Here is a 13153-nt window from a genome sequence, read left to right as displayed (position 1 = left end):
AGAAAGCATAACTCACATGCTTTAGCACATATGGACCCATTTGCAGCATAGATGTGTGTGTGGGGAGAGAGAGAGAGAGAGAGAGAGAGAGAGAGGGGGGGGGGGGAGCAGTCAAAGGAGACATCTATCTGTCAGTGTCTTTGCGCAAAGCATCTTCTTCCTCTCCCTCTTTTTTCTTTGTTTTTTTTTTTTTTGTTTCCAGCTTTAAGAGAGCCTTCTCACCCATCTTATTTAGCTTTCCTCTCTCAAAGGGTTTTCTCCCAACTAGGCCTTGTGCCCTCCTCAGTCTTGGACTTTTCCTCATGTCATTTTCCAGGAGCTGTTCACATAAAAAGGAGTAATTGATGTGTGAGTTGCAGAAAAAGCCACCTTCAGTTCTCAAAACATTGGACTCAAGACTGTAGGAAAGTTTGTTGTTGACTGAATCATCCAATAAATTGATACAAATAAGAAATGAAAAAAAAGAAAAAGAATGTTGGTTGGTGACAAACATGGACTTGAGGTACATATGATGATGAATTGCTGGCACAAGCTCTTCACTTGCATCTTTCTTCATGGCTTTTATATGAAGTGGAAGCTTCAAACTACCAATAGATTTGATTGTTGCCAAACACTCTTGTATTTATTTTTTTTGTTTTGAATCTTTCATTGAATGAATGAATGAATAAGATGAATGTGGAATTAATTTCTGAAAACAGTAAGGAGTGCATATCTGGGTTGACTCAGCCTGTCCCAGATTTCACAAAAATCTAAGATTCCTCTCTCTCTCTCTCTCTCTCTCTCTCTCTCTCTCTCTGTCCCTCTCTATCTCTGTGATAATGATGTGAAAGTGAGATAAGATCAAGTCCCACTCAGCAACCAGTGGAAAAAGAGAGAAGCTTGGCCCAGATATCAATGAGATATATCACAGTGAGTTGCACTTGGATCCATTTGACTCAACTTATTATTGGGCAGACCAATACATAATATAATTAATTTGATGTTCACTCTGTAAAGCATGAATCCAAAAGCTTCATTCTGTGATCCAAAAGCTTCATTTGAAGCTTCAAACATCATTTTTCACAAAGCTTCACAAGCTGATCATAATCAAGTTTATTTTTTAAGCATGAATCCATCGCCTTTAGAGTCTAGTTTTTTTTTTTTTTTTAAGTAGATCAAGCATATCCATCGATTGATTATTCAATTTATTTGAATTTTAAAAATTAAATTATTTAAAAAATAAATTAAAAATAATTTTAGATAATTCAATATTAATGAAAAAAGATTCAAAACATATCACAAAGATATTTCTCAAAGCTAATAAAAATGTATCACTATTCTTTTTTAATTTAAATTATTTTTTACTAAATTTATATTTATTTCTACTTTAAAAAATCTAATATAATTTTTTTTTATTTTCTAAAATTTTTTGAAGCTATTTCAATAATTTTACCATATCAACAAATGGTACATCCGTATCAACATATGATATATCATATCAATACTATATCATATCAATACTGACACGATATGCACCATACTAATGATCGGTATAACACCAATATAACCGATATAAGAGAAACCTTGCTCACAAGTGAGAGCGAGCAATCCAATAGTAATACAAAACTCTAATGCGTATTACTTTTCATATTGAAAATATATTTGAATCTAGTGATCTAAGTTTAAGACAGCAAGCTTTAACACCATGGTAAACATTACTATTACAAGATAAGTCCTGAATGATCGAAGCTCGAGACACAAAGAGTACCTCTTTGCTTCTATCGACTCTTCCCATATTTAAGTATCAGAAAGATTATCTATCATCTTGTAATGTTCCTCACTTGGATTTTTCCCACCAATATTTGCAAATTTCAGGATGAAACAAAAATACAAACACGTTTGCGTTTCTTCATATAAATGCAATTGCAGCAATTATTTGTCTGCCAAATGCAAGACATGCTTTACATAATGGAGGTCAAGACCGTAAGTAGCTCTGCAGAGGGTGTCAACCTTTATTCAAGAACCCACACCATATCAATGCATGAAACCTTTTTGCAACCACTTGACTTTGGCAGCTGACGAGTAACAACATAGTAATTTGGCATAATTGGATTCCAAAGCTCCTCATCGTATACCATAAAAGTACAGCACAATATGCCTATGGACCGCGTGGTGAAGCAGAAACAACCATGTGCCTTGTCTTCAGGTATCATCCCACCACCTTTGCTTGTGTTGAGTGCTTCTAAATGCCGCACGACCTCGTCCATATCGGGCCTTTTATCTGGATTGGCATCCCAACACTTCCTCATAATGCTTGCCATAGCACTCGGGCAACACCGTGGGATCTCTGGTCGTAGATTCTGTCATGCAAGAAGCAACTTACGGCCTTTGTTTTACATCTCTAAGCATCCGAGTATATTACATTTCAAAGGACAAGTTCACATTGGGCCTTGGTAGGCCTAAGTATGAGATATCATCAAGCTCAAAATCGTGGGCACAACATACCTTTTGAACAACAGAAGAGGAGACTTCTGCGAAGCTGAGATTAGCATATGGCATGTCGCAACAGTAGATTTCCCATAAACATATGCCAAAGCTGTATACATCGCATTTTCTATTGTAAGGTTTACCATTAAGGACCTGCACAAGTTATTTTAGTGAATTTTCTTGAATGTTTAAAAAGTAAAAAAAATATTTGACTAACTCATGTTTCAATTGTATCAATAACATGTGGAAGATAGCGCTCATATGAAGCATCCACTTATTTAGTTAAAATATTCTAGATGATCAAAGTTGCAGCACCTAAGCAAGATAAAACTGATACTTGAAGGTTTACAGAAAATGGAAGAGAGATAAGCACCTCTGGAGCCATGTACCCAAGAGTACCCGTGGCACCAGTCATATCCCTAGGATTCTGAGCCTCAACACGGGCAACCCCAAAATCAGCAATTTTGAGATTCGAATTGGCATCCAGTAACATGTTCTCAGTCTTGACATCCCGATGCACAATCTTTTGCGAGTGTAGATAGCTTAATCTGCAACATTGTAAATTGCTTAACATGATGGTTCAGCTCATCCAAACGTTTTGATAGCAAAGACACACATTTCTACCATTACTCACCCTCTCGATAGATCCAATGCAAGCTGAACAACAACCTTGTATGCAAGCTTCTTTCGCCTGTTTTTGATTAAATATTGCTTTAATGTTCCCCTAGGAAGATACTCAACCACAACACAACATGCTTGAGTTGGAAGTGAAGTTTGTCCACTGCTTGTGGAATTCTTTTGTGGAATCTTGAGATCGGTAGTTCCCATTGATGCCCCAACAAACTGTAACAAGAAATCTCTAATTATCACTGTACCAGAGAAATTTGCACAAAAAAGAACAAGTAGCTCATAATCATTCACCAGAAAATGGTTGGAAGATTTGCACATTGTAAAACATGACAAAACAACAGTCAAGATGTAATCAAATATAATATAGCTAAGATTTTTGACAGACCAACACAAGTATTAATAGCATCATCGAAGTTCAAGATTGATTGTCATTGCACCTCCAAAAAGTTGCTTACCTTTGTAACATTTGGATGGTCAAGTTTATGCCAAACAGCAACTTCCTGCTTAAACGATGCCCGAAGAGAAGCAATTTCAGCATCTGTGGCCGCACCATCTTCTCCCCAGTCCAACACTTTAACTACATTATAAGAATGATTATTATGTATTCTAAATTTTGAGACTACAAAAACAAAATAATACTGGTAACAAAATCTACAACATTACAAGTAAATGTCTGAATCTGTTCTTGATACATGATGTTAACAACAACCACTCTAAAAAAGTTGATCATTTTCTCAACTAGCGCAGAAGGGCTATAATCAAATTAGGGCAGTTAAAGAAGAACCCCAAGTCCAACAGAAGGGTAAATCTCTGACTGGTTAGTGAACCATAATCATGCATTCCACAGAACATGCAAGTTTTCTCAATGAGATTATGATCTATATTACACAGATAATTCTTCGCATTAAATCCAATAGAAGCATGGCTAAACTGTGTTAAATAAAAAAACACATATATTGATTTTATTAATTCCATCAGCAGCCAAAAAGCTGAAGAAACAAAAATACACCTTTATTGATAACAAGCGCAGCAGTGTATTTATGCACTTTAAATTACTACAAAAGAAGCCCAGTGCATGTGGCTCCTGCAACTAGAGAATCAGAGTGGATGTAGGTAACTTAAATCTGCATGTTAACCTTGCTACCAGTAAGAGTGGGCAAGTAAACTGACAAAATTGTGGGTCCTAGACTGAACTGATTTGAAGAATTTGGTTTGATCAGGCTAGCTTTTGGTTTGGGGATTAAGCAGAGCACCAGAATTGGCTGTAACCAACAAGTATATAGTCACGTAGAAAGCATGCATTCATGTAACTAAACCAAAGTACTATATGCTCTCCAATATACTATATTTTATAATCACCAAAAAAAATTCATGCAGAGCACCAGAATTGACGGAGACCAACTAGTATATAATCATGTAGAAAGCGTGTATTCATATTGCTAAAACAAAGTACATTGTGTCTCAAATACAACATCTATTATAATCAGAAAAAGATGTAACATTTTATTGATAATAAAGAGGAGGACCCAATCAAAGTTAATTGCACACATTTGACCATTACTATTTTCCGAAGGTGCCAAAGATGAAGATGAGAATTTTATACTTCTCCACACAGTGGTTTTTTCCTTTACACTGGATGCAATCAAGTGCTTGGATTTATTTTGGTGAATGAATACATGAACCCAACTGAAATGAAGATGACCAATTAGTTTTTCAGGAGTAATTGGGACATGAATTCATGTACTGTCCGCAAGGAGGATGGCCTCCAAGTGCCCATGTCACACTAGTGCTAGGATGGGTACCTATAGACAAAGGCAATGGACTTAGAAGCAGCAGGGTGGGTGCTGGTGCCACTGAACTTGATGAACAGTTGACAGTGTCAGTGTTTGATCATTTAAAGGATAATGGAAAGAGTGGCAGGTGACTAAGAATCCTGGCTTAGTGTCTCAGGCAAGTAACAACTGCAGTAATACCTATCACAATATTATGTGCCATAACTAATAGTTTAAAGTTGCCATCCCCTCTGAATAATTATCCTCTTGTAGCTTCACAGCTTTGAATAAATGATGGCAGACAAATGCAACGTATCAGGATCGTCGAGGGAGAGCGGCGTCAAATCTCTAGGTTTCCCTTTTCTTCTCCCTCTTCTTTCTTCTCCCTCGGCTACTATCACTCGGTAACGAGCGACGACGGCCGAAATCAACCATCACCGATCGATTTAAGATGGTAACAGAGCGGAAACAGCTCCAATCGACGATATCGTCCGATAGTGAGCAGTCTGCGTACCAGTATGCTGGCGGACCGATACGTAGCGCCCGGTACGGATGGTATTATTCGAAATTAAAAACCTTGATCAGAAGACAGTATTAATTGTTCAAATAACAACCACAACATTCCAATATCAATTGATCAGGATTATGAAGTAAATAGAGCTATGAGGTTGCAATAAATTTTCACTAATTCAAATGATATAAGATGTGCATGTAGAAACTCAGGAAAGTAGAGAATGCAACATTTAGCACCAAAAGTGAAACAAAAAAGTACCTGCAATGTCCTGCCCATCATAAGTTCCTCTATACACAATACCATATGTCCCCTGAGCTATAACATAGCGAATCTCCAGCTTAGATAGATCAATCTCCCATTCCTCCTTCGGCCCTTTGGCACCACCATTCTCTTTGCTCCATGCTTTGTTTATTTGCTTCTCCAACTCGATATCTAAGCTCTTCAAATCAATCTTGTCTGCTCTGAAGAACATATCGTTACTCCCAAAGCTTCTGAATCCCTTTAGTTTTGGTTTATCCCCCAAATCTTTCACTTCAGGACCCTTCTCTTTCTTTCTGCTGCCCAAATCCATGACGACAGATCAACCCAACAGTCCCAATGTCAAGACAGATGCAAAGGTACAGACGATCCGATCTTTTTGTACCCTTCAGTGGCTCCACATCACAACGCAAACGGATAAAGAATCGAAATAAACTCCCCTCAAAATCGCTCCTTTATCCCTCGATTACACGCTCTCCTACGCAGAATTTCCCCAACCAAACGCAATATCAATCAACTTAACCACCTCAGCTGAATTCGGCAACAACTCTCTTCAAGATCCGATCTTTACAGTTCTACTACCAGCGAGAAAAACGCAAGAAACACCGATCCGGCCGGAAGGAGGCAGGAAAGGGCAGCCAATTCAGCAAAGGTCAGCAACTCAGTTGGAAAACGAATCAACGACAACAACGCGAGCCTACAAGGAGGAGGAGGAGGCGGAGGAGTCAAAACAGGCGCAAGAAGAAAAAAGGACGAAGAAACAGCCGAATTCGTTGACGGAGGGCCGATCAAAAAGCCTCGGATGTGGCTTCCGATTGGCTCCTCCAATGCCTTTGCTTTGGCGGAAAGAGAAAGAGCGTGACATCACCTGGGGCGTCACCAGCAGCGCGCGACAAGGGGAGATGGCCGTGAGGTTGGAAATACTATGCGCCACGCAACCCGACTGCTTCCACGCACATCAGCAAGGAAAGAGGGAGAGGGAGAGGGAGAAGAGAGAAAAAGAAAACAAGGGCGAACCCACGAGACGAGAGAGGAGAGAGGAGTGGACAAGAGGGGGAAGCCATAAAGAGGTACGAATTAAGCCCTAATTCGACTCGGATTCTGATCATCTCAAACTACCTTAGAACAATGAGTCCACTTGGCAGCTCCCTATTGGCCCAAAGGTTGAGGCTCAACCTCTTTATAACAAAAACAAATCAAATCTTTGGTCGATCAAAAAAAGGAATCAATGTTTGTAATCTTATCCACACAATCAAATAGAGTGAATGAAATTTATTACCCTATCATTCTTGATCTCACAAGGGATATACGCCAAAAAAAAATTGGTAATGTAGATCCAAAATTCAAAACCTAAAAACCATGCACATCAAAGCCTAAAAATAAAATACTTATATAATAACCAAGACATCTCCTTAGACTTGGTCAAGTCAACTTTTTGAGACTAGTAATTTAATTGGCAGAATAGTTGACCAAATAATCACCAAAAAAAATGCACATAAATTATATGCAAGCGAAACCATTTACATTTACCATTATGAGGCCTTCAAAGTAGATGGACAAACACAAGACTTCTTCATTTATTTTTAAATAATAAATTATGATAACAAGATTTTATCATTGATTCTGGTCAAAAGATGAGATCTCAAGCCCTCAATCTAACCTAAATAAGTTAGGCAGCCCAACACTAAGTAATTTGTCCATGGGCAGACAATTGTGCACGGAAAGTATCATACTTTTAAAAGTATGGGACCTTTAAATGCAAGAAATATTTACCGAATTCAACTCAACAGGTAATATAAGAAGACTATAGAGGATGACATGATGATGATGACTTAGAATGAGTCTTGTGGCTCTCTGCTGATGTCTCAGCTAAAACGGGCAAGCACATCAGCCATGATGGACAAATGACTGTGCCAGGTTCTTGAGTCAAGCCTGAACCCTGGTTTTTCAACAGATTTGGTGGCATGGCAAGGAAACTTCTGGGACACAAGGAGATTTGATTATTCTGGTCTTGAAAGTTTCAGTCCAAATTGTACTCGAGAATAAGAGACTTACCATCTGAACCAAGATGGAGAAATGTGAAGAGAAACCCTGCAAAGACATGGAAGTAGATGTTAAGGTCTTTGATCATGCTCACAATATCTTGAGCAATCTCTTGAGGAATACACTTAGCACAACAATTTGTGCTTTTAGATTATTTTTCTTTCAACTTTATTTTCAATTCCTCACAATTTTACCTGCTATTTGCATTAATCGGAACATTAAATTAATATTATTATTAACACTTACATCACTTCTTGTGCAAGAAAGCTAGAGAAGATTTATGCTGGTAGGTAATTCTGCAACCTGCAAAAGCACGGGGATCCTGGTATTCAGAATATATTCTAGTATGAACCATAGGAAAAAAGACAACTGAGCATATTATTATTAACAATGACTCCGCTACAGTAAATTGAAGGTGAGCATATTCAGTCAACTTGTCAGTACAAAGTAGCCAAAAATCCATTGTTTGTAGATATGCATTTTCAACTGAAAAGGTGAGCATGGGATAAATGGCAGCATGAATTAAAGAATGCTGCATGAATCATGGTGTAGACTTCGATAAATTTTTTTTTGAATCAAAGAACTAGTCTGGATTATACAGATCGTTGAGGAAATTTTGTTAAACTCAAAGAATGCTGCATGTTCACTTATATTAGTGAAAACACATTAGTGGGTGGTACAAAAGAAAAAGGCAGGTAACCATTGCAGAAAAGATGGTGTGATCTTAAGTACACCATGAATGCAGTTTAGTGATACGGCATAGATAGTTTTATACAAAAATGATACCTGTACTTCCACATGCCTGGGATGACTTATGTGTTTCTCTGATAAGAGAGCATTTGTGCCACAGGAATCAGCAGCTTCATGTTGTGCTCCCACAAAAGATTCAACAAATTCATCTGGACCTTGGTATGTTCTCATACCTTGAAAAAAAGCAATCAGTGAACAAAAGAAAGGGGGGAAATTTTTTAGATTCTATAAATGTATTTTCAACAGACAATTTTCAATGAAATTTCCTAATTCAGAACTAATCCATACTCTAGCTGCATTGAAGCAGCAGCACAAGAATAGTTTGATGGATGGTAATGTTTTAATTTTTTTAGAAAAAAAGTATACGGAAAAAGCGTAAATATATATATCTCTCCGTGTATGAGAAGAAGATTTTGTTGGTTGTGCTTCCTAAGACAAAGCAAATATCCATCTTCCAAAAAAAAGGTAACCAGCTCTAAGATGATGGTAACATATGTAACAAACCTGAGATCTTCATTCAATTTGTGACCTTCTATCATGAAGGTACAGAATAAGAGTTGACCACCGAGCAGCAATTCTCACTAAAAACAGATGGCATTAAATATCATAATTAAACTGTGAAGTTAGTGTCATATGCATAATGCACATGTCTGCATGACAAAAAGATTAAGTATCAGCTATAATGCTGGAAAAGACCATTTGTCACCCATGGTAGACAATGGTACAGTTTACCTGGGTGGATGATCTAAAACATGGGGACATCAGGAATTGGAAATAGTTCCTGAAACATCATAGCTTGCACAGTTTACCTAGCACTACAGCATGACTGACAGCTTAAATACACTTTATAAGCCTTGAAAAGAGCCTATATTGATCTTTTTTAGTTTTTTATATTAACTGAACACTTTTATCTTCATATTAACCTAACATCAAATTTCCTTTTTTATGTAGAGACTCAAACAAATGAAAGAAAACAATGGTGCTGGATATTTCTGATGTAACATGAGTCCTGACTTTGTTTATGGAGAAGGCCAAACTACTCCCAAGACCTTCATAAGAAAAAGCAGAATGAAACCTCTCATTTCAAGTTTCTCCATTTCGCACTTTACAGTGTCATCACTAACTTCCAAATGACAATTTTTGCCAACTCCTATTAGGTTCGCATAATGTGAAATCAAAGATTGAATTTGTGGAACCTGCTCCTACTACTAAAATGAAAATTTAGATGTTTCAGGAACCTAAACATCTTTACTCACCTAAAGTCCACACACTTTTTGGCTAAGCTTGCAACAGCTAGATTCTCACATTCAAAAGAAATCGGAGGTTCGTCCATCACCCAATCCCTACCTACTTCAACACATAACTACAAGCAACAACAAGAGATCCGAAGAGCACCAAAACACACGAACAAAATAAGGATCAGTGACTTGTTGTTCGAGACATAAGGAACCTTTTAGGGCCAATCTATCCACCAATCCGGTGGGCGGCCTCGATGATGTCGGAGGCGTCGAGGTAGCTGGCCTATGCAGACGGCGGCAAGATACGGACGCTCTCATCGGCGAATCTAAGGTTCGAACTGGGAATTTGCGACGAGTTATGGACGCCATGAACGCCATCTTCTTCCTTCGCGTGCTCGTCTGGTCGGCGGCGATGTGTGGGCGAAGGGGAAGCGTAAAGGTGATCTCGGCCGTTGATTCATTACTGAGGGATTTGTTCCAGAGACATAAATACGTTTCCCATGCGTGACGCTACGCGTTTCCGTACCTGTCTTGTCATTGGATATAAAGAGTGGGATACTGAAGAAGCGGACCCACAAGTGGGTCGTGGTGGTTTCGAGGAAACGCTGAGATAAAGCCACGTGTGAAACTGACCCAAATGGATCCAATGATATAAGGCCACGCGAGTCTAACCAAGTGATGCGTTGACCTACGTGTGGGGCACACCCACAGTGGGTTCCATGAGCAAAGCCAACCATCGTCTTCCCCTATAAAAATCGACCATTCGTTGAGAGGAATATTTTATTATGTGTTGAATGTTTTGGATGACAGATATAAGAAAACTGAGAAGATAATAATAATTTCTACCAAACATCTACTTTAAATCTTTAAGCTGTGGAGGCGGCTGACCATTTCAATACGAAGACCCTTCAGTTGGCATTAGGCGTGGAGAAAGAGAATGGCCAACAACAGCTCCTTGTTCCGATCATGTCAACAATCAAATAACCATTGAATAGTCTCCCAGTCTGCGGTACAGAACAGGCTGTCACCCTTGAGACATTGACGGAGGAAAGGCCAAGCACTCTGTTAGGTGACCCCTGCTACATGATCATGCTGAGTATAATGTAACGATGTCTCAGGTCTGTCACATTGTTATCTGTTCTTTTAAGGTTTGATCAATGTGGTTTTTGGAGTAGGATCATGACAAATCTTCTACAGGGCATCGATTCAAGGAAAAAGCATTCATATAGCACTGCATGTCCCTGTCAATGGTAGCTACAATGTCATTTATTCTGCAATCACCGTGTGCAAAAGGAAGAAGAAGGATTCTAAGAAGCTTACGAGTCCTTATTCTCTGTTCAACGAACCTAAAAGTCCACAAATCATTGCAGTTTTTCCATCCAATTTGACATATGATAATCGTAAACACATGTAGCGGTCACCCACCGGTGGGTCTCAGTAGTGATGATGAACGGGCGGCGGCGGCGGTGGCGGAGGAGGTGGTGGTGGAGGCGGTGGGGGGTGCGCGATGCACCCGTTGGAGTCGCAGTACCTCGGCTTGGACAGGAAGGCCATGCACTGCTCCTCGGGCCTCTGGTCCGGACGGAACGGGAAGCAGTTCTTGCGATCGTCGTGGGTCTTGATCTTCAGGCAACTCGGTGGCTCCTCGCAGAAGTAGTTGTAGGAGTAGGTGAAGTTCTTCAGCCTCGGCAGGTCGCAGATGCTGCATGGTATCTTCCCCGAGAGCTTGTTGTGCGCCACGTCCAGCTGCTCCAGCTTCTTCATCTCCCCGATGCTCTCCGGCAGCGGGCCGACCAGGTGGTTGTAGCTCAGGTCGAGCACCCTCAGCTTCCTCAGCATCCCGATCTCCGGCGGTATGCACGCTCGGAGGCCGGTGTTCAGGATGATCAGCTCTCGGAGGGTCTCGTGCATGTTGCCGATGCTCTTGGGGAAGCAGCCACTGATCTGGTTGTTGGCGAAGACGAGCACCGACACGGGGGAGTTGCCGATGTTGTCGGGAATCGAGAAGGTGAAGTCGTTGTTGTTGATGAACAAGGCGTCGAGCTTGAGGTTGTAGACGCAGGAGGGGACGTCGCCGCAGAACCGGTTGTAGCGGATGTCGAGGTACTTGAGGCTGGGCAGCTCCAAGACGACGGAGGGGAACGACCCCTCCAACTGGTTGTTGCTCACGTCGAGCTCGTACAGGAGCTTCAAGCACTTGAAGGACGACGGCAGGGCGCCGCGGAACTTGTTGGAGTTGAGGTGGAAGAGCGCGAGGTCGGAGAGGAGGCCGAGCTCCTCCGGTAGCGTCCCCTCGAGGGTGCCGTGGTTGAGGTCGATGCCGGCGACGGTGAACTCGTGGGGGTTATCGAGGGCCGGCGCGCAGTACACGCCGGTGTAGTTGCAGACGTGCGGACCGCACCAATCGTGGGTCAAGTTCTTGGGGTCAGCCGTGATGGCGTGCTTCCATGCCTGCAGAGCCACGTAGGCCTTCTCCAGCCTCGGGTTGGGTGGGGGATAGTTCTCGGCCAGCGAGAGGAGGGGGAGAGAGAGGAAGAGGATGCATAACAAGCACCCGTGAAACCCTGTGCTGCTCATGGTTCCCCGATGAAGGAGATATGATGCCTGTCTTAGAGATTGGCTACGCTTATATACATGAGTCTTCCACTCTCTCATTGTCTGTGTTTCGGTGGAATGGTCGGGTATTGTATTCAGGAAATGAAGGTTGACCGACTTCTCCCTCCCATGGATAACAATATCTGGAGGAGAATGGGTGGGAGAAGGAACAGGAATCGGTCTCATGTCTTCCTTTGATGTGATGTGATACAACGACAGTCGTTGCATCATTCATTACCTTTGATGCATTCTATGGATCCAGGAAATTTCTTCTTGCCTTGCACCATGAAAGCAGAAACCAAACCCGAATATTTCATGTCAGTTTGTGCGATCTTGCCTGAGACAAATGGCCATGAATGAAAAGGAAGTAGCGTTTGTTCTTATGTTCGAAATGGATTATCGACATCTGAGTGCATTTTGGTAGCCATAGTCGTGAGCCTCCGATTTGTTTATGCGATACGATATGATCTCCAACAACAAAGATTACAAACATAGGACACTATAGTATATATATATATCTACCTACCAATGATTGAGTAGACGTTTCATACACGCATTAGACAGCAATCGAAGCCATCCCATGCCAGTTTAATCCATCGTCAGCAAGCCATCTACTAACTCTTCTTCTTCTTCCTTTTGTTCTTAGCTTATGATCTTGACTCAAACCTACCATGCATCAAATATGCTCCAATAGCATGAACATAAAATAGCAGACTCGGTAAGCTTGGGCATGTCGACAGATCAGTAATCATCGTTGGGTAACCCAATCGGGGAAGGTCTCTTCTTATCAGGCTTAATCGTTGGATGATGTCGCAAATCATGCTGAGGATGAGTTCAGCCATCAAATATATATATGTATGCTTTGGGGGATAAAGTGGATGCTAGCT

At 40.8% G+C, this 13153-nt stretch overlaps 2 protein-coding genes across 2 annotated transcripts; both read right to left on the bottom strand.

Annotated features, from left to right (window-relative positions):
* Positions 1-1802: 1802 nt before the first annotated feature.
* On the bottom strand, positions 1803-6872 carry LOC135616518 (serine/threonine-protein kinase 52-like). Its single transcript, XM_065115792.1, has 7 exons — positions 6509-6872; positions 5641-6337; positions 3552-3673; positions 3101-3309; positions 2840-3014; positions 2485-2619; positions 1803-2339 (listed from the first exon to the last, which is right to left on the bottom strand). The coding sequence occupies exons 2-7, from the start codon at positions 5951-5953 to the stop codon at positions 1992-1994; spliced, it is 1302 nt and encodes a 433-aa protein (XP_064971864.1). The 5' UTR covers positions 5954-6337; positions 6509-6872; the 3' UTR covers positions 1803-1991.
* Positions 6873-10876: 4004 nt separating this feature from the next.
* Positions 10877-12324, bottom strand: LOC135616517 (leucine-rich repeat extensin-like protein 6). The gene has a single exon (XM_065115791.1). It carries the CDS (start codon positions 12246-12248, stop codon positions 11106-11108), a length of 1143 nt encoding a protein of 380 aa, XP_064971863.1. The 5' UTR covers positions 12249-12324; the 3' UTR covers positions 10877-11105.
* Positions 12325-13153: the final 829 nt, after the last annotated feature.

This window comes from Musa acuminata, chromosome BXJ2-7 (assembly GCF_036884655.1).
Source record: "Musa acuminata AAA Group cultivar baxijiao chromosome BXJ2-7, Cavendish_Baxijiao_AAA, whole genome shotgun sequence".
Classification (NCBI taxonomy): domain Eukaryota; kingdom Viridiplantae; phylum Streptophyta; class Magnoliopsida; order Zingiberales; family Musaceae; genus Musa; species Musa acuminata.
The sequence above is the reverse complement of the archived record's forward strand: the minus strand, read 5'-3'. Positions and strand labels throughout refer to the sequence as shown.